Source organism: Cydia strobilella, chromosome 23 (genome assembly GCF_947568885.1).
Source record: "Cydia strobilella chromosome 23, ilCydStro3.1, whole genome shotgun sequence".
Lineage (NCBI taxonomy): Eukaryota > Metazoa > Arthropoda > Insecta > Lepidoptera > Tortricidae > Cydia > Cydia strobilella.
Genome location: NC_086063.1, coordinates 5,472,178 through 5,493,779, shown reverse-complemented (window position 1 = coordinate 5,493,779; position 21,602 = coordinate 5,472,178). Strand labels below are relative to the sequence as shown.

The window sequence follows — 21,602 nt, the reverse complement described above, 5'->3', positions numbered from 1 at the left end:
ACAAAAAAATACAAATATTAAATAAATAAATATTTTTATTACGGCTGGTCCACCTTGTCAAAGATATTCGAGTGAAAAACATGTGAAAAGCTCAATTATGTGCCTTAACGTAATATTATTAAAGGTGCTTTTAATCTAATTTGAAAGATCGTGTTTTTGCACATAATACATAAAGTATACAACAAAATGCATTTTTATTTGCATAATAATTTTAACCATAAATAAAATATATTGTATAATTTAAGCTACATTATAGATTTGAAAATAATTATATAAATAATGGTTGGTTGTATTATATAATAGTTAGTTAGTTGACTTAGTTGTATGTTGCATAGAAAAATGCGGGTGTATATAACATTTTACTAAATTATATTTCATGCCACAATGTTGTAAATATGTCGCCATCATTTACCATAATATTAGTAACTGTAATATCAGTATTAAAGCAATGCCCTAATTTATTATTTAAGGTGTGATGTATGTTGGCAAACTGAAGTAATATAGGCAATAGAAAATATCAAATATACTATAGTCTTGAAATTTGGAACATTGTGTGTGCAATTCAACGGCAATCTAGTTTTTATAAAACTGTAAACGACTAAACATGCCAATGTTGGTCACCTCTATTAATGTTTTCGACGCCAACGACGGATATTTATCCGAACCGCAGGTTCAACGCCATCAACGGACTGGCTAGGTTCACACGGCGTTAATTTTTCCCGTATACCGTTTACGGGATTTTGTCGAATACCGTAGTGACAGCAAAATTTGTATGGCAACGTTCAAAATCGTTCACACGGCGTCTATGCGGGAAAGCCGTGTAGCCGTCCCTACAAATACCGTATACGATATTCGGGAAAAATTAACGTCGTGTGAACCTAGCTTAATCCGTCACATTTAATTTCGTTAAAAAAGTGTTGTTGTTGCACTGTTGCTGCAGTGTCAAACACAATTTAAATATTTTTCGCTTTTTTTATGCGCCTATAATTTTTTGTTTGCCATCTCACATCACATCATCACTTCGACTACGGGATTTTTTTATTTAGGATATAGTTGTAGCTTTTAAGAGTTAGGGAACAACATACAGACTGGTTTTATATATATATCTAAGCGTTTTCAGACAAGATCTAAAATCATAGAAAACTTTTACTTTTAACACAAATATGGCTTTTATGTATTGATGCTTAATAGAATCTCAAATCATATTTTATTGAAATCGTCTGTTGTTAAATAAATATTACGCTTTGGATTTTCTGTAACCCCTCGTAAATGACAGATCTTGCCAATAATGTCCTAAAATCTGTCAAACTACCCTCATAAAAAAAATTTAGATTTGTATTTTGTAATTTCATTTTGAAAAATTCTAAATTTCGTATTGTACTAAGTTATTCCATAAGTTGTTATTGTTAAGTAACAATAATTTAACATCAATAAAGCGAAATATTTTTATATATTTTTTTATTTTTTCCTAACACACTAGGGTAGGTTCACACGGCGTTATTTTTTCCCGTATACCGTATACGGGATTTTATCGAATACCATACAAGAGGCTATGGCTCTGAACTTGCTAGTAGTAATTTCATTACTAAGTGTTGGTTAATTGTCACCTGACGACAATGGTGGAACGCGATTTTTTGTATAGATATCAGTCTTCTTGTTCCATTCGTCGTAGAAAAAAAAAACGCAATAATAATTACGTATCACCAAACTGTATTTCTATCATAACTTACAACATAAAAACATACAATGCAGCGTTGTACACATAATTCTAACATTTTACTATACATATACATTTACACATTATTGCTTTTGAGTCTCACAGTCTTACTTACATCGGTTATGGAAAAAACAACTTAAAATCCTTAACAAAACGGTTATAAATTAAATAACTCATCAGTGTCACTGGTAACTGGCTCCCTAAGGAAACACCACTACCGATGTATTCTCTCTAAACGCATAAAAATACAAACATATATATAGGTGACTACTACCCAATAATTGGCACTTCCAGGCATTGGCACCTATTTTTGTAGGAAAGTTACCACCGATGCCTTAAAATAGGGTAAAAATGCCAACCACTGGCGAGTTGTCCAAAATAGGGTAGTTTACCCTAAATATCCATAGATGATTGATAACTGACTCGGAAAATCCGTCACTTACTTATATCAAAGACAAGGAAGTAATAAAGAGTGCGTTTAAGGCATTTAAATTCACAAAACACATTTTTGGTTTTTTCTACATGCAGTTTTTTTACAAAATCGTCAATAATTTATTGCGCTTTTAGTGTTGGGTCCATTATAGTTTAAAATAAAATAGTTCAATTTTGTTCTGCCGAGGATTTAGTAAATTTTGGAAGGGAAACAAAACTGCAGTCTTTATAATTTACAGGTCTCTGACTATACTAACACAAATACGATTAACATCAAAGTAACTTCAATAAGACTTATTTCTTGAGTGATCATTCTGTACAGTGACATAAAACAGATATTTAGGTATAGACATATATATTACTTCGTAAAGACCGGCCTTACTAGCACTACGAATGGGGCCGATACATTGGAGTCAAAATAGCATTTAGTTACACCAGCGCGCTCAGTCGTGTGGCGAATTGCGCAGTGGAAAGGCGCCACCATTGGTGTAAACAAAGTATAAGCGTATGCATACATTTCCGACCGAACACCGACGCCTTTCCACTGCGCAATTCGCCACACGACTCGGCACGCTGGTGTAACTAAATGCGATTTTGACTCCAATATATCGGCCCCATTCGTAGTGCTAGTAAGGCCGGTCTTTACGAAGTAATATATATGTCTATGTATTTAGGTACAAAAATAGTATACAATACTATAATTATTATCAAAGAGGATATAATAAAATAGAGCGGTACTGTCATAGTAAATTTTGTAACCACTGTAAATTCACTGCCATCTATCGACATACTTTAAAACTAAAAATGATGATTTATAAAAATACGTTCAAATGTATTTAAATATGGATAAATGATATTTTTATTTGCATTAACTATTTTTATATGATTTTGAGCCATGTTCTTCAACGGATATGCGTTAAAATTATAAATAACAAACGAAACCGTCAACGCCCTCTATACGAGAGTAGGCCAAAACTAGTGGCGCCATCTGATCGAGAATCAAATTTTCGTGATTTTCGAGGCACGTTTTTCCCTTAGACTGTATCCATCTATTACGGAGTTATATCTATCTTTGTTATTATATACATAATTCAGCGTAATTTTTAACCCTCTTCTGCTTTAGGTATTACATGTGCAGTCAGCATCAAACAGATAGTGACGACCAGTGGTCAAATATATTGCAACTCGCCCATTGACTTATATTTGTGACGTTCTCAGGCTAAAGGTACCACATTGTCTCTATGGATTTCGAGATATCAATGATTTTATAAATCAAGTCGAAATTGACGAAATTATGTTTTGTTCAGAAACAGTCTCTAGATACTTAATAATTTATAAAGACCTAACGGCTAACGGCCTAAAGCCTAAAGGGCCTTACGGGCAATAAAAATGGGGCCAGTAGGTACAGCGGTGTCACGCACACGAATTCGAGCCAATCGTGCAGTCTAACGTCACAACGCGATTGGTTGAAGATTCTTAGTGCGCGTAAGGCCCGTCCCTTAGATATATCAATGGTGCTAGTTCAGCGGTGTGCCTTACGAATTCGAGCCAATCGTGCAGTCTAACGGAACTAGTTGCGGCCAATCGCGCGCGTTGGACCGGTGGCACACCGCGCGGTACTGGCCCCATTCTTATTGCCCGTAAAGCCCGTCCTTTAGATATACGTCAATGACTAGCACCATTCTTAGTGCCCGTAACGCCCGTCTATATATATAAGTCAATGAACTCGCCTTAGTTGCCATAGAAATCAGCATGTGTTCTGATATATTTCTCCACTTGGCCATCATCAAAGTAAGGATGTTAAACACGAATAATTTCGTACATTGAACCGCATGTTTCGTTCTCTATCGCACGCGTAATTATATTGCTGTCCCGTCGGCGATTAACGCGAGTGCGATCGGAACAGGAATATAATTATGTCATGGAAATTGTTTAGTAAATGCCCAACTGTAGAAAAACATATGCATAAGAAACAGGCAACGCTAAGGTCGAAACTGATTTTAAAACTGCATTAAGGTCTAATTTTTTTACGAACTACAAAGCACATACATCTTTTTCATAAATAAATCTCAATTTAATTGACATTCAGCAAAGTAAAAAAATATTAAAAGTATTGTTTACTCGTTTCATACACATAATTTACTTCCTACATATAAAAACAATACAATTCGAAGTTTACAAAAAACAACAACTATGAAAAAAGCTGAACAGAAAAAAAATTAAAGGCTCACATGTCACAATCATAATATAGGTACATAATACCATCCATATTAAATTATACATTAAAATCATTAAAAAAGGGTCACCTAACTATGGACATTTACATACATAGTGACCCGTTGCATTTAGTGTTAATTTCGCAATTTTAACACATTAAAAACTAAAAGGGACTTAATACCGAGATCACGGGCATGAAGTTAAAGTCGCCACCAGATATACCGGAGCGGCCGAGGTGTTCTTCTTCTTTTTCTAGGGGCTATGTAAGGCTCCAGAGCCTATGTATCACTGCGACCATCTTTGATCTATTGTGATCCCCACCTACTACAACTCTCGATCCAAACCTGCAACTTCAAACAGCTGCAGGATCTTTTTGGTTTCGAGAGACTAACTCCTCCGGGCGCAATATATGTCCACCCAGGATCAAGTCACGAGTGCGCATTAGGCAGGGGCACTCTGTGAGGATGTGTAGGGGCGTCTCCTCTGCCTCCATACAGAGTCTGCACCGCCCCATGTCACGTTTCCCCATAGTGTGCATGTGCTTATTTAGGCCGCAGTGCCCGGTAAGCACCCTAACCAATTTGCGCAGTTGGTTCCTAGGCAGCGCCAAGGCGCTCGAAGACGCCTTTTTTGCTGAAGGCCTTGATAAGCGCTTTGGAATGGTTCAAACCTGGTTTTTCCCTCCAGAGTTGAATGGTTTTGTAGTGACAGTAGGTCTTTAGGGTGTTTACAAATATCTGAACAAAGCCCGTGGCGTAGCTATAGACGTGGGCGAATGGGGCCTTTGCTCACGGCCTCGCACTTAGGGGGGCCTCGCAAAGCCAACCTTTTTATTACCTTGGGAAAACACATTGAAAAGGGCCTCGCAGATGTGGTTTTCGCCCACGACTAGATTAGTTCACGCTACGCCACTGACACAGAACACCTATTTCTAAAGAACTCGTATAGAGCAGTTATTTCATGAAACCGATGCTGCCTAAAATACAGGGGTGCGGGGAACGAGGTGAGAGTCCCGTGCCGTGATTGGTCCGTTCAAAGACATGTGGTCCGCCGACTGAAGTAGGATTGGTGGGCGTGATTCGAAATTCGAAAATTTATCGAGTAAAGCTACCGTATGCGTGGCAAAGGGGGTAGCGGGACTATACGTTGTCTGTGGTCACTGTCGGCCGCTCCGATATATCTGATGGCGACTCGACTGTACCAACGTCCAAAACATCCTGAAGGAAAATTAAAATTAATTAAATACAAGTACGCGATTAAGTCCTTTTTAGTAAAAATAATATTTCTTTAAGTTTTAACAAATTACTGTTTAGAAATGATTGTAAAAAAAGATTGAAAAGCTTCATTCATGATGGCGACAAACCTACAGAACGCACTCGTAACTCACATTGGATGCGAATTCGCAAGTCGCTCCGGTGCGCGAGCAGGACATCGCTATACACACGCATAGCGCTATCACACTCATAAACTGGAGCGATGTGCGAATTCACATCAGTGTGATAACCTCGTAAGGCCTCTACAGACGTCGCCGATAGTTAGGTTGCGTTAAATTGCGGCATTTGATCGACCGATTGAACTAGCTTTAGCTGGCAATTCTCTAAAATCGCATGTAATTTAGTTGCATCGTAAGTGGAGCTCTTTAAAGCACTAACAGACGGGCGTACCGGATCGCGACCTTGGTCCGGTGATCCGGTCAGCTTATCTCTTTCTCGCTTTCATAGCTGCGTCCTTAACGGATGTACGGCGAACGGCCTGCTACTCGATCGAACAAGCCTCGGACCGTACAGTCATCGATAGTAGCGAATGAAGCAACGCGCCAAAAGCATCTGACACTTATTTGTAATAGAAGACACGAAACTTTGGTTTAAAATAATAAAACCATAGAAACTTATAAAGGGATCAGAAAATAAAAACCTTCAATACAATCTTTATCGACAAACGTCGGTAGCGTCAAATAATTTATAAAATTAAACCAGTGTTGCTAGTAAACGTTTTTACTCTTTGATCGTCTTTACAAAAAAAAAAAAAAAAAAACTCGCTCATCTTAATTTAATGTTAGACTTCATATAACAAAACAATTATCGAGTCATTTTGTAGCCACGCGAACTAGAAAAACCTTAGAGTTAGACCAAGAAAAGTGCGGCGATTTTGATAGCATACGCAGTGCAACTGTTATTTATACGTCATAATTTCATAGAAGTTTGACGTTTAAAATAACACTTGCACTGCATGTGCTATCAAAATCGTTGCAGACTTGTCTTGGTCTAACTCTATCTATAATTTCATATTTTTCTACGACCGACTTACTTGCGTAAGTCAGATTTAATGTCAAATTTTTATAGTTACCCTAATTACCTAAAATCTTGTTTCGCGCAAATTTAAATAATTAGTGAAAGGATTTTTTTTTACAAATAAACAGTTATCTTCAGAAAAATGTCGTTACAGTTCACTAGTTATTAGATCTCAGTTATCTGCGCGAGTCAAGGACTAAAATCAACTGTTTCCCTTTTCAAATTCGCTTGTGTAGCGACGTCATAAATTTGGAGACCACTAGTGACATCTAGTGTAGAAGTAGAAAAGTTAGAGTAAACTCTGGTAACGATAGATGGCGCTAAGTTCTAAATGGATTTTTTTTACATCGCGCTTCAAAAAAAGGAAACAGCCGAATTTAAAATCTATCATGACATGACTAGTTGAAAACTCAATATCAATAACACGTCAGTAATGTCAAAACGCGTGCGTGACTGTCAATATTGTTTTTAATTTTCAACCTCAATTATCAATCTTATTGACTAGGCGACAAGATTGAGAAAATCAGAACGGTTTAATATCGATGTAGCGACTAAAACATACCACACAGAATGGTAAACAACACAGTATAACATAATTATGTCTACCTGTTCGCCAATGAGGTTTTTTACAGGCATAAGGCAGCAAAATAAATACCCATAATCTTTAATACCTTATTAATAAAGTTCAAAATACAATTAATATTTATAAACGGTCATTCACGTGTTTTGATCCGCTTGGAGGTCCTTCATGCGCCACGAGCCACGACAGCAGCGCGATGAGATAACCTGTCACAGCGTCCTTATGGCAAGCGACAATGTGGTACCTTTGCTTGAAAACGACCCATATATCAGAATCTCATGGGAGTCTTCTATTTTAACGGTATAAACGTACAGTGGAATCCGTTTATAATGACTCCGCTTAAACTGATCAACCGCTTACTATGACGTAATTACTGTGCGAAGTTTGGTTTTCATATAAAATTATTTGTGACTAAGTCGGATAAGATGACTTCGCTTATAATGACAAGTTGCTTCATAGTAAGTAAACCTATAAATCCTATTTACAAATACAAAATACAAAAATTTATTTCGTTACCAGGCATAGATGAAATATAGGATAAAACAAATTTGGTGTGCGTGGCGTTTTGAGATTAATTTGGAAAAATTAACAAAAATAAGAAGTTAATCAACTATGCTTTACCTATATGATATCCGCTTAGTATGACGTGTTTGTCACTTCCCTTCGATATTATTATAAGCGGATTCTACTGTATTGATATTGACAAGTGTCACGGACTTTAGGTTTTTTTATTGGACATTTTATAATTTAAATATTGAACAACTAAACGCCGAAATAGCACACAGGATGTCCACTGGCTGGAATAAATGGCGTACTTTAACGGGAGTTCTTTGCGATCCTAAAATGCCTATAAGAACGAAAGGCAAGGTCTACAGAACAGCCGTGAGACCGGTTTAACTCTACGGCAGCGAAGCATGGGCTATGAAGAAAATCCACCAACAAAAACTTCATACAACTGAAATGCGGATGCTGTGGTGGTCGGATGGAGTTACTCTCAGGGACAAAGTGCGTAATAATTACATAAGGGGTAATTTTAAAGTAGCGCCCATTACTGACAAACTAACCGAGTCACGCTCATGGCCATGGTACGGCCATGTAATGCGTAGATCCGAAAACCATTTCGTGAAAAAGTGCCTTTCCACGGCTGCGCACGAAAGAGAGAGAGGTAGGCCGGTGACTACCTGGATGACGAATGTTTAGAGAGTCATGAAGGAGCTCGGCCTAACTCCCGACGACGCTTATCAGCGGAGCAAGTGGCGCCTCAAGATTAAGAAAGCCGACCTCGCGTAACGGGAAGTGGCGAGGAGAAAGAAGAAGAAGAAGAACTAAATTAGCCCGTGATTGTATTCTCCCGCCATAATAATTGTGTTTTGAAAGCAGTAAGTGTTGCGGTAACTTTTTATTTACAAAAACGCCTCAATAAAACGTTTCGTTTAAAAAACCTCATTGCATAACAAACATCACTTACAAATACAAAAACAAAACTTACAAACGTATTCAGGTATCGTAGTCTTCATCGATCTGTAGATTGCCCGTCAAATCAATGTCAATATGGGGTATGGGCGGTTTAAATTTCTTAACTTCCTTAACCTCCTTCCTTCCTTCCTTATGTTGTTTCGAATGCTGCCTTTGTAATCTCGGTTTCTCTAAAGCGGGGCTTAAAACTTTTATCTCAGGGGCGGCTAAGCTTTTAGAAAAGTCTATGTTTAATATTGGTGTTACAGGCGTATTGTTGTTCTGTACTGGTATATCTACGTAGAATTTCGTTGGCTTTGGCACGTCGACTTTTGGGACGAAATTTGAGGTTGACGGTTGCGCGTAAGTTGGATTGGGGGTTATGACACTAGTTTGCTGTACATCATCAGGTAGCGTTTCTTGATAAAAGTTTGCACGAACCTTTGGTTCTGTGGACTTTTTAGATAAATCCATGACTGTGTCTGTGGAGACTATGGTGGCGGTGGGTTCGTGCCTGTGCTTATGTATTTCGGGGTCTAAGGAGATGCTGCGAGGCATTTCTCTTTGGGTCCGGGGTCGGACTTCACTGCTGCTAGAGCTATTGGAGTCTTCTCTGGCTAGTCGGCGGGGAGCTGAGTCTGAAAATCTGAAGGAAATTTTTGATTACAATATTTTAATCTGAATAGGCAAGTCCACACAAAGCAAGCCGCTTTGTGAAGTAACTCGGCCAGTGTACACGTGCCGTTGCCTTTCCACTGAGGAGGAGAATAGAGGAGACGTGCGGGAATCAGTCGATAGCATTGGTTCTCTTCTCTGCTTCGCTGGATTACAATTGATGCTATTGGTCGATTCCCGCACGTCTCCTTTCATCTCTACCTCGGTGAGAAAAGAAGTGAGTGCAAAAATGCTCACGCGGCTGCAGCAGACCGAGCCACTTTGCGGGGGATTTGCCCCGTGTGGACCCGCCTAAACATCGTCAGGTGACATCCAAAACTCACTAATTACTACCACCAGTTCAGAGCGATACTGAACAGTACAAACAACAAAACAAGGTTGATTTTTGTTTAATTATTTTATTACAATTAGTGTGTTTCGGTTGTCACCTGACGTTATACAATTAGGTGCGAATTGCAGTTAGTAGGCATCCCTACTTTTTATCCCACTGCGTCAGAATTCGAAAGGTTATGATTTAAGCAGTCTATGTGTGTTTGTGTTGCGTTTATAGTGTGCGATGGAATAAGAGCGGAAATTAATGCAAATAAGTACAACCGCATTCGTAGATAAGTCATATAATATAAATTAATTAAAAACACGACTGCGGAATTTTAATCGTCTCTCAAAGCTCTTCATTTTGATACCCCATTCGATAAAATTGCAAAAAAAAAATTCCAAATGTCGCGCGTTATTGTGTTTTACGTCCGCCATGTTGATTTTATTTTGACGTCATACAGCCTATGTCACCCGGGATGACGTAAGGATTCTAATGATATATCATACATCTAAATCGGTTAAGGCATTTAGAAGTTATGGTGGAATAAAGAAACTCACATACAAACATGAACCCTGAAAACAATACACTCCTTTTTTTGGGCAGTCGTGTAAAACCTCATAAAGTTCAAGTTCCATATTAGCATCTGGTAAGATATAAAAATAAAATAATGGCGACAATGTTACACAAATCCGCCAGTAATACTTGTGAATTAAATATAGAAAATAAATAAGAAAAAAACATCCTAAATCAGACCAGTTATGACCAATTACCAACACATTGGACGGGATTAAACCCAGAAGAAAAATAAAGTAAAATAAGCTACCTAGATGAATTTGGGGAATCCTCAGCGCTCATCATTTCTTTCTCCTCTGCCGCCGATACATCTGGTATGTTTGCGACCTTAAACAAAAAAGTTACAATCATGTCAATTTTATACAATCATTTATTTTAAAGCAAATGCAAGCTTTACGTCATATCTTCTCGTTTTCTTAAAGTTTCAGGTTACGATTACCTACGTCCGCCGCTCAAACGACCACACAGTTTTTACCCCCAGAGGTGAAGACTGCTCTTTTTACTACACACCCCACACTCGCCCGGAACAAGTGTTGGCTGTTTTCTTAAAGTTTACTGTTCCGCACCATCTGCACGTTTGTGTCATTGACATAACCGTCGTATTGTTATGCAATACGCCGATACCCAACATTTAAATTAATGTGTTTATTACCTATCTTAGGTTTATTGTTTTGGCTAATATCTTTTGTCAGGTCCTTATCGGCGTGAGAATGCGATGACATCTGCTTGACCGCCTAATGTTGATTTATAATTTTTGTTGTGTCTTCCATTCTATATAAACTGATTACATGAAATAATACTATTTTTATTTGCCGTTTAAGACGCTTTTTTTGCTAGGTCCCTTCAGAATCGTCTTAAGCGGGTCTACTGTATTCTCCCACTCACGGACTCATCTGGTAAGGTGCTTTCTTGAGTAAATCCAAACTGTTTCACGTGTTCAGGGCTAAGGGTTCCCACGTTCCTCGTTATCATAAAAGGGGAGCCAAGGAGTGATCACACGAACATAGTTCTAGTTTTGATAAAAGATTAAAGAACACTTACCAAATCCTTGAGGAAGTCGAAGCGAGATTCAGCCAAGACACACTGCTTGAAGTTTGAACGGTGAGGGTCTGCGCGTTCCTCGCGGTCCTCACTTGTAGGGCTTTCTTTGCTGAGGGATTCTACCACAGTTCAAGTTTTGAATGGCTAAATGTTAAAATAAAGAACACTCACCAAGTCTTTAAGGAAGTCGAAGCGAGATTCAGCTAATATACACTGTTTCACGTGTGAAGGGCTGAGGGTCTTGGCGTTTCTGGCGGTCGTCACTTGGAGGGCTTTGCTGAGGAGGGATTCCACGAACAGCTCCAGTGTCCGAGGTGTTGAGAGGAATCTGAGTTAAGGATCTTTGCGTAATATTTTGTAATTTGATTTGTTGTTTTATGTTTAAATCACATTCGGTTCGGAACGGTCCACGGTCCATTTCCCGGTTGATACAAGTCTGTGTTGAAACTAACCGTGAATCATTCAAAACTATAAATACATTCGTCTTTTTCAAACCTAAGGGTACAGCCTCATTGGCGAGCGTCTAACGTGGCGTCAAGCTTCCGAGTGTTTTATATAACCCTTAGACCACGAAAGACGTTAATGAAGCGCGTGGATACCAGCCTAAGAGCGTTTTCATATTGTCCGTTCCGATATCGGATGTAGGATTCTACATCCGTTTAGTCAGGACGCGGGCGCCGTCTTCAGCGGTCACGCACACTACAACAAGCATTATGCCTACACAAGTACACATACGCACACAAACAAATATTATCGGTCCGGACGGGGGATCCGACATGACTGAATTTATCGGAAGCGCCTTTCCGATATCGGATGTCGGAAGTGCCATGATAAAAATAGCTGCAGGAGAGTGCCATTGGCATAAGTCCGCCTTCAAGAGAGGGCGAAACAAAACGATAGCTTAAATTAACTATTTATTTTAGGTTGTATAGCTATAGTAGAATTTTGCACTTCCAACCTGGAGCATAGGTCCCGCTCTTGCGACTCCACTCTGGCCGGCCAGTCAAGGCAAGCACAGAGCAGGGACCGGCCCGCTATCCCTTATCGGGGTTTTATAAGGGTATTGCATAAGGCTTAACTCACCATACCCTTTGCCAGACGAAACCCTTTGTTTTGCTTTTAAAAACCCTTATATAAAGCTACCACATTTGAGTAATCGGTAGCCCAAATACCCTTAAAAAACCCTTATCATCCGCTCACCAACACCTTGCATATTGCTTATAAGGGTTAGTCTTATAAAGGGTTTCCCTTTTAGCATATAAGCGTGCTAATTTAAGTCGTCTACCTTGTTCATAAAGCAAACATTACTTCGAATCCGAGCGATCGTCGGCGGCGACGGCGGCGTTCTTTGACTAGGCACGTATTTTCTTTCCTTTTCATACACTACCGTAGATATATACTAATCCTGTCTCTTTCATGCAAAGGGAAACCTTTATAAAAAGCGCTTAAAGATAAGGGTAACCCTTATTAAGAGCTAGCCTTATTTTTGGTTAGCTTTTCGGTAAGGGTTAGTCAAAGGTAAGGGTATGAATGGGCTTGCAGTTCAAAAGGGAAAGTCTTTCAATGTGTTAGCCTTGTTTAAGTGTCTCCCATTGAAAGGGTTTTATCGCGGAAAGGGTTGTCCGGTCCCTGGCACAGAGGCGAGGGCCAGATGAAAGGGCCCTCTGGAATAGGGGTCCGCGATGTCGCCACTCACCGTCAGCTCGCCACAAGCTGCCCCCGCGGGGTTATTATTATTATTATTTATTATTGCGAGCCTATTGCGTCCCACTGCTGGCAAAGGCCTCCCCCTCTTCTTCCATTCGTCCCGGTTTTGAGCTACATCTGGCCAGTCTCTAAAAAAGGAGTGCAAGTAATCCCGCCATCGCCGACGAGGTATGCCGTATCCCCGGTTTGACCCACGGGGCACCCACTCCGTGGTTATCTTGGCTCACAACTCACAAGTCATTCGGCATGCGGCAGACATGACAAGCCCAGTCGCACTTTAACTTTAACAAGATACCTATCATCATTAAAAGTCAGCACGCGTTTTCATCATAGCTTTGCCACCATACGCCAGTTAGGGCAATCGCGGACATGAATATTCATGTACGATTGATACTTGATAGGCAATAGGCATTGTAATTTGACATAATGATTCGGAAACTGCGGATTTTGAATTTAGGATGCTCGTGTTTATTTTCATCACTTTGGATGTAGTTATTAGGAATTATATTAGCATTATTCATTGAGGATAATTGTTGTAAACGCAGACTGGTTTGTAAGAAAATATAAAAGTTATACAAGTTATGAAGGGTTTGCGCCTTGAGTGAGGTTTGCGCTTCGCTTTGCTCGTCTTATGCGATGACTGACGTCACACCCAGATGGCAGCGATGAAATTATCATTAAAATCAAGACGTAATAATATAAGTAAGCCCAAGCCCGAATCAGACGACTGTCAAAATAAATAGGTAGTTGTAAAAGTATAATACGTTTTCATCGACAATCCTAAGAGAAATTGACGAAGTGATAGTAATATGGCGTTTTGTTTACACACCTGCTTGGGTCACTGGGTCGAGTGTACACCTGTGCTAAGTTTTATAACCGAGAACCACTCCGTTTGTCTATTTGCCTCTTTATCGCTAGGACTCGGATAGGCGAGAGCCATACTATTTATTTATTTAATCTTTATTGCACAAAAGAAAAAACCTTACAGTACAAAAGGCGGACTTAATGCCATAAGGCATTCTCTACTAGTAAACCTTAAGGCTAAGCAGAGAGATTGCGGGCTATGTTTCTTTATAGTTCGTTTCACTTAAGAGGCCTTATTCCTACAAACGAGCGTATTTTGCAAAATGCTTCCTTTTTCATTCAACATTACGACGTAACTATTAGTATTTATTCAAAAACTGTTAACGTTCTTAAATAATCATTTCCTAAACTAGCGGCTGAAACAATTAAAGTTTGCATTTTTTCTTTTTAAACCTAAAATAAATGAGTTTTCCTGGGAATATTTTTCAAAATTTGCAGTGAAAGGTGTCGTTTCGGTTGCCAATTTTGCAGTAAACAAGAATCATTTGGTACATGAATGATTACAATTCAATTCACCATATCTTGGACGAGGGGCTAAAATGATTGAAAATCAAAGATTCATTTAAAAAAATTGATAAAATACCTTCCGAGTTTTCTTCATTTTTTCGGTGAAAACAGGGTCACATTATATTTTTTTATCGCAAATTGTACTTATATTTTGCCCTCAAAATAATATTATAGCAAACTCTAACTTTATGTGAACCCATAAAAAAATAATCATAACTATAGGACCTATTTTACCGTAAATTTAAATATTTTTAAAAGACGTATAAATCACGCTGCACCGACACTGCGCGCTCAGTCTCTGCCGGGCGCGCTTAGGGGACGGAACTGTGCTCGATCGTCAGGCGTTTGTTTCGTTCGTAATCAACGAGCTAGTTCCGAGAAGTGGTGTATACTGCGATTAGAAAATCTTGATCCTTAGGTGATCAATGTAATCATAGGTACATTTTATAGCACAAATATTAAATTTTTTCGCCTAGGTGATCGGGTCTGTTTAAGGTGCCTAGCCAAGATGCCAACCGTTTAGGTACCTATAGTTTACATTAAAACCAAATCTGTAGCTGGCCTCTGAATAGTAGAAACGGGTTCCGTATGTGTTTCCAGATGACCAAGGTGCCTAGCCAAGATGCCAACCGTTTAGGTACCTAGAATATAGTTTACATTAAAACCAAATCTGTAGCTGGCCTCTAAAATGGGTCGTAGAAACGCGTTCCTTGTATCTTTCTCTTTCTAGATGACCAGGGTGCCTAGCCAAGATGCCAACCGTTTAGGTACCTATAGTTTACATTAAAACCAAATCTGTAGCTGGCCTCTGAATGGGTAGTAGAAACGGGTTCCGTATGTCTTTCCCTTTCCAGATGACCAAGGTGCCTAGCCAAGATGCCAACCGTTTAGGTACCTAGAATATAATTTACATTAAAACCAAATCTGTAGCTGGCCTCTAAAATGGGTCGTAGAAACGCGTTCCTTGTATCTTTCGCTTTCTAGATGACCAGGGTGCCTAGCCAAGATGCCAACCGTTTAGGTACCTATAGTTTACATTAAAACCAAATCTGTAGCTGGCCTCTGGATGGGTAGTAGAAACGGGTACCGTATGTCTTTCCCTTTCCAGATGACCAAGGTGCCTAGCCAAGATGCCAACCGTTTAGGTACCTATAGTTTACATTAAAACCTAATCTGTAGCTGGCCTCTGGATGGGTAGTAGAAACGGGTTCCGTATGTCTTTCCCTTTCCAGATGACCAAGGTGCCTAGCCAAGATGCCAACCGTGTAGGTATCTATAATATAATTTACATTAAAACCAAATCTGTAGCTGGCCTCTAAAATGGGTAGTAGAAACGCGTTCCTTATGTCTTTCGCTTTCCAGATGACCAGGGTGCCTAGCCAAAATGCCAACCGTTTAGGTACCTATAGTCTACATTAAAACCAAATCTGTAGCTGGCCTCTGAATGGGTAGTAGAAACGCGTTCCGTATGTGTTTCGCTTTGCAGATGACCAGGGTGCCTAGCCAAGATGCCAACTGTTTATGCTCCGTAGCGAACGAAACGCAACCGTCTCTGTCGCTCTAATATGCAAGAGTGATAGAGAGCGATTACCCTATCGTTCGCTGCGGAACGAACGACTGGCATCTTGGCTAGGCACCCAGGTTAAGGTACCTATAGTTTACATTAAAACCAAATCTATAGCTGGCCACTGTAATGGGTAATAGAAACGCGTTCTGTATGTGTTTCGCTTTGCAGATGACCAGGGTGCCTAGCCAAGATGCCAACTGTTTACGCTCCGTAGCGAACGAAACGCAACCGTCTCTGTCGCACTAATATGGAAGAGTGATAGAGAGAGATTACCCTATCGTTCGCTGCGGAACGAACGACTGGCATCTTGGCTAGGCACCCAGGTTTAGGTACCTATTATAGTTTACGTTAAAACCAAATCTATAGCTGGCCACTGTAATGGGTAATAGAAACGCGTTCCGTATGTGTTTCGTTTTGCAGATGACCAGGGTGCCTAGCCAAGATGCCAACCGTTTACGCTCCGTAGCGAACGAATCGCAACCGTCTCTGTCGCACTAATATGGAAAAGGGATAGAGAGAAATTACCCTATCGTTCGCTACGGAACGAACGACTGGCATCTTGGCTAAGTACTCTGATTATCTGGAAAGCAAAACACATGCGGAACGCGTTTCTATTACCCATTTCAGTGGCCAGCTACAGATTTGGTTTTAAGTGGTTTTAACGTAAACTGTAGGTACTAAACCCGAGTGCCTAGCCAAGATTCCAGTCGTTCGTTCCGAAGCGAACAATAGCGTAATCTCTCTCTATCACTCTTCAATATTAGTGCGGCAAAGACAGTTACGTTTCATTTGCTACGGAGCATAAACGGTTGTCATCTTGGCTAGGCACTCTGGTCATTTGGAAAATGAAAGACATACGGATCGCGTTTCTATTACCCATTTCAGAGGCCAGCTGCAGATTTGGTTTTAATGTAAACTATAATTAACTAAACGGTTGGCATCTTGGCTAGGCACCCTGGTCATCTCTGGGTACAAGTATGTATATGTTCTTAACATAATAAACTGAAATTACTACTACCATGCATATAAAATAAAATAAAAGAGTGGCTATAACAATAAAAATAATGTTACTTGCTGTTGAAATCGACAAAGATCAAGATTAGTCTTCTCTGCGTTCAAAACGCGTTATAGTTGCCGGCGCTCGCGTACCGCGCGTCAACGCCATCTATTGAGTGTTATTTCGTGAAATCGATGAACGCTCCAGGGAATAAGGGCTCTTAAGCCGCATATGTACCCCAATTTTTCACGATAAATTACAGCGACGGAAAACTAAATGAAATACTATAACTATCATTCAGCGCGTAAACATAAAATTATCTCGAAGCTTAAATTTAATATAGTAAAGATAATCTGGTAGATATCAAAAATAAACTCAAACAAAGAGATACAAGATCGTTGCGTTATCAGAGAGATGAGAGGGTGAGCGTTAACATGAGGCCTATTCGAATTCTAAGAATGTTAGCTTGATTTGATACTGATATGAGCTTGACACGACACATGCGCACCAATAAGGCGGTCCGAAAACGCTATACAGTAAATAGTAGAACCTCGCTAAATCGGACGGGCAAAAAACCGACAGTTGACGGATTACGGAGGTTTTATGCAATTTTTTTATGGTAAAAATCACTTAATTGGTAAATAAACGAGATATTGATTTAGAGCTAGACCAAGCTAAGTTGGCAGCGATTTTGATAGCATAGATACTGTGCAAGTGTTATTTTAAACGTCATAATTTCATTGGAGTTTGACGTGTAAAATAACACTTGCATGAACTAAGTTGGCAGCGATTTTGTTAGAGTCTATGCTAACAAAATCGCTGCCAACTTAGCTTGGTCTAACTTTATTTATGTATTAACATACTTAATCAATTATTTAATGAAAGTAAGAAAAGTAAGAAATTATTCTGCTTCTCATTTTCGCACTTATTTTGAGATTGTTGTCTAAACTTTCTCTAATGCCCGCTCCAGATTACGCGGCTTAGCGCCGCGATTCCCGCGGACGGTCCGCGTGACACTAAAACCCGCCTAAGGTTTGTCGCTCAATCGGTTCGCGACTGTTCCGAGTAGTAAGTAAAGTAATTGTGTAAGATTGGCGGTTATCACACTGGATGATATTCGCACTTCCCTCCAATGTTTGAGTAAGACAACGCTATGCGCTTAGCGACATTCCGCCCGCACATCGGAGCGACGTGCGCGTGCGAATCGCATCCAGTGTGATAATCGCCTTAGAAAAAGAATGTGACATGTGTAAGGAAGGATCGAATGGAAACATAATTCGTGACGTCAAAGTGAGAACTCTGTATTATTATCTACGTCACCTACGTGGTAGAGTTCGTATTACATGTTGATCAAATCGACTTGAGATGTTTAGAGTGTGAATATGCCTACTGGAGTCTGCTTGAGCTGAGTCACATTTCAATGTAGCTATACGTACTTATTTAAAATATTATTGAAGAATATCTGTACTAGAGGTAATGTATGTGTCGACGGCCGATCGTAAAATCAGACAGGTCATGAAATTCCTAGGCATATTGTGAATTGTGAAAATCATTGTCTCATTCCCTGAGTCTACGGAAGCGTGGCTCATATTCTGGATTCTGGACAGTTTGCCCTTCGGGCAAATGAAGCAATCTAACGAACCTATCCTACCAATCTATTGGTTTAATGTGACTAGTTGACTACCGTCAAAACAACACAGGAACCGTCCGTCCGTCCGTCACGTCAACAGGCTGTATCTCATGAACCGTGATAGCTAGACAGTTGAAATTTTCACAGATGATGTATTTCTGTGGCCGCTATAACAACAAATACTAAAAACAGAATAAAATAAATATTTACCTGGGGCTTCCATACAACAAACGTGATTTTTTTTGCCGTTTTTCGTAAAGGTAAGGAACCCTTCGTGCGCGAGTCCGACTCCCACTTGGTCGGTTTTTTTTTTAATGTTATCGACCAGAATGGACCAGGCTTTGTAGCACAGAATAAGTAACAGTATTATCATACAGAACGGCCACGTACCGCCCCGCCCCGTTTCGAATGCGAACTTAGAGCCAGTTGCTCCATTAACAGACTGATTAACGAAGTCGTAGAGAAGTTTTTCCTTCTAGAAGCTTTCCGTAGAGAAGCCGTAGGTACTTTACATACAATAAAATTTTGCGAAAGGTAAAACGGTGACAAGACGGTTTGGTGCAACCGACCCTTACTCACACTATGACGCATGACGCGTGTACAGACGTGCCTTTCGCACATAGAAACGCAAGTGATTTTTGATATATAGCGTGTCCGTGCTTTGTAGTGTCCATTCTCATCAAATTTTAATTAGGATCAATCAAATTTAAATCTCTTTATAGGATTACTTGATCAAACCAATACAAATATCAGAAAAGAGAATCTAAATTGTATGTCTCTAAAGTGCTTGAAATGAAACATCCCATGATTGTAAAAACATCCCAGCCCTCATCAGATAATTATATTCAAAGTATGAAAAAATAAGTAAATTACTGTTTTGACCATGAAATATTGCAATTAAATATTATTTTAATGAGAATATGTTCACTATTTCCATTCTGCGTGATAAGATCAGCCATCATATTACTTCAATCACTGAATTACACAGAGACAGAAGCTATTATACAGTGTCACCTAACCCTAGTATATTTAAGTTTTTAGTTTTAAGTATTACATTTAAATTTTAAATTTATGTTATATGATAAAGTATGACTTGCATACGAAACGAAATTCTGTTGTACAAATGTAACTGGTTCCCCGCGATACAGGTGCAACCTAGTGCGGGGGCCCCTGGTAACTATGTTTTGTAAATCTGTTTGTGAAATAAACTATTCTATTCTATTCTATCATGAAGATATGAGTTACAAAATAAAATGTAATGCGTGTAAATTTGATGTATACATTCAGAAAATAATATCTTTTAAAGCTGTTTTTAGGGTTCCGTACCCAAAGGGTAAAAACGGGACCCTATTACTAAGACTCCGCTGTCTGTCTGTCTGTCCGTCTGTCACCAGGCTGTATCTCATGAAGCGTAATAGCTTGACAGTTGAAATTTTCACAGATGATATTTCTGTTGCCGCTAAAACAACAAATACTAAGAACAGAATAAAATAAATATTTAAGTGGGGCTCCCATACAACAAACGTGATTTTTTTGCATAATGGTACGGAACCCTTCATGCGCGAGTCCGACTAGCACTTGGCCGGTTTTTTATGTACAGATTTTTTTATCATAGTCCTCTGTCAAAACTCATTATTGACTCAATGAGGTCATGTTATTTTATCCTCCTTCTTAGGAGCCAGCCATGCAAGGAAAAAATCCAGTCAGTGAAATTTTAATGTCCACTGTAAGAAAAAAGTCGATTTTGTTTGTTTGAATGGAACAAAACAAATTTAATTCAATTTATTTATTTAAATAAATGACAATAATATAATACAACTGCAACAAATGCAATACTGTTCCTATTAAGAACGATTTAAATTTCTTTGAACTTAATAAGTCCTACAGGTAGGACCGTGAGCTTTAGGAGGTTATTGTCAATAGAAGAAAGAAAGAAAGTCGTTGTCAATAGAACTTCGACTCTCACTTGGCTGGTTTTTACTGACCCAATATTGCATTGAGCAAAGGGTAAGTGTAAAGATAAGTGTATGTATTGTTGTGATGCTGTGCATATTAATAAATAAAATCATTTATACATTAACAAGTACAGAGTTACAATATTGACACAATACATCTCATAATAGTAAGCAAAAATTGTAATAATGTCTTAATAAAAATAAAATCGTACGGCGAAAGTAGACTATAAAATTGTATAAATAAAGTGCATATTAGGGTTAACTTGTTTAGTATCATTATGACTATTACTAATAGCAATAAAAATGTTGACTGTTGTTAAAGATCCCCCTGCTGGACCGTTCATTAGAGTTCATAATTAAACGCAGTTAAGTTCAACTGCTCACTAACCATCCCCCAGCTTAAACAAAAGCTCCAGAACCTTTGTCTATTAATACCAAACAACAAACAAAATAGAATAACAAAATACAAAATTACCCATCTGATTAAGCTCGTCTATTGAAAAGGATATAAATTATGATTGGCACGGCCTGGGCCACTTTTCCGACCTCCTCGTCCGTCTGCATTATCTTCTTAATTCGCCCCTACAAATAAACAATATCTCGATAGTACAATCAATCGAAAAACAACACCCATTTCACACAAATAACGTCGTTGTACGACGCATAACAACTTACGGCGGGAAACCGGGCGTTGTATTTTCTCTTTTTCGATGGCATTGTGGTAATCCGTTCACTTTAGCACTAATTAATGATTAGAAAAAGCTCACTTCACCATTGGAGTTTGATGCATCTCGCGCATTTTTGAGGTTATAAAAGGGAGACGTTTCGCAGTTCATTTATATACGAAAATGACAGTTTCGCCATATTTTTTTTTTTAATTATTTTTTGTAGTAGCTACATTATTTTTATATCGGTGTGGAATTAAGAGTTTCTGATTTAACCTTATGATTTCGGAAGCTTTAAATTTAAGAAGACAGTATATTGTATATTATATAAGTGTTTAACTTTATTTTATTTATGTTGTTGGCGGTTAAAAATGATACGTTGGTGTCGTTGGTCATCAAAATCAATGAAAAAT

The 21,602-nt window shown here is 38.9% G+C and overlaps 1 protein-coding gene across 1 annotated transcript; it reads right to left on the bottom strand.

Annotated features, from left to right (window-relative positions):
- Nucleotides 1–1,693: 1,693 nt before the first annotated feature.
- Nucleotides 1,694–21,371, bottom strand: LOC134751724 (dr1-associated corepressor homolog). The gene is made up of 5 exons (XM_063687169.1): nucleotides 21,200–21,371; nucleotides 21,034–21,106; nucleotides 11,469–11,611; nucleotides 10,507–10,583; nucleotides 1,694–9,338 (listed from the first exon to the last, which is right to left on the bottom strand). Exons 1-5 carry the CDS (start codon nucleotides 21,239–21,241, stop codon nucleotides 8,735–8,737), a joined length of 939 nt encoding a protein of 312 aa, XP_063543239.1. The 5' UTR covers nucleotides 21,242–21,371; the 3' UTR covers nucleotides 1,694–8,734.
- Between the last annotated feature and the right edge of the window lie 231 nt (nucleotides 21,372–21,602).

Bases quoted from the DNA above. Each gene is read 5' to 3' on its own strand.
- LOC134751724 (XM_063687169.1), bottom strand. From the start codon at position 21,241: ATGCCATCGAAAAAGAGAAAATACAACGCCCGGTTTCCCGCC. The intron at 11,612-21,033 runs ATATCCTTTTCA...TCCTCTCAACAC, and splicing joins GGCCGTGCCAATCATAATTT to CTCGGACACTGGAGCTGTTC. The intron at 9,339-10,506 runs GTAGCTTATTTT...AATTTCCTTCAG, and splicing joins GATTCCCCAAATTCATCTAG to ATTTTCAGACTCAGCTCCCC.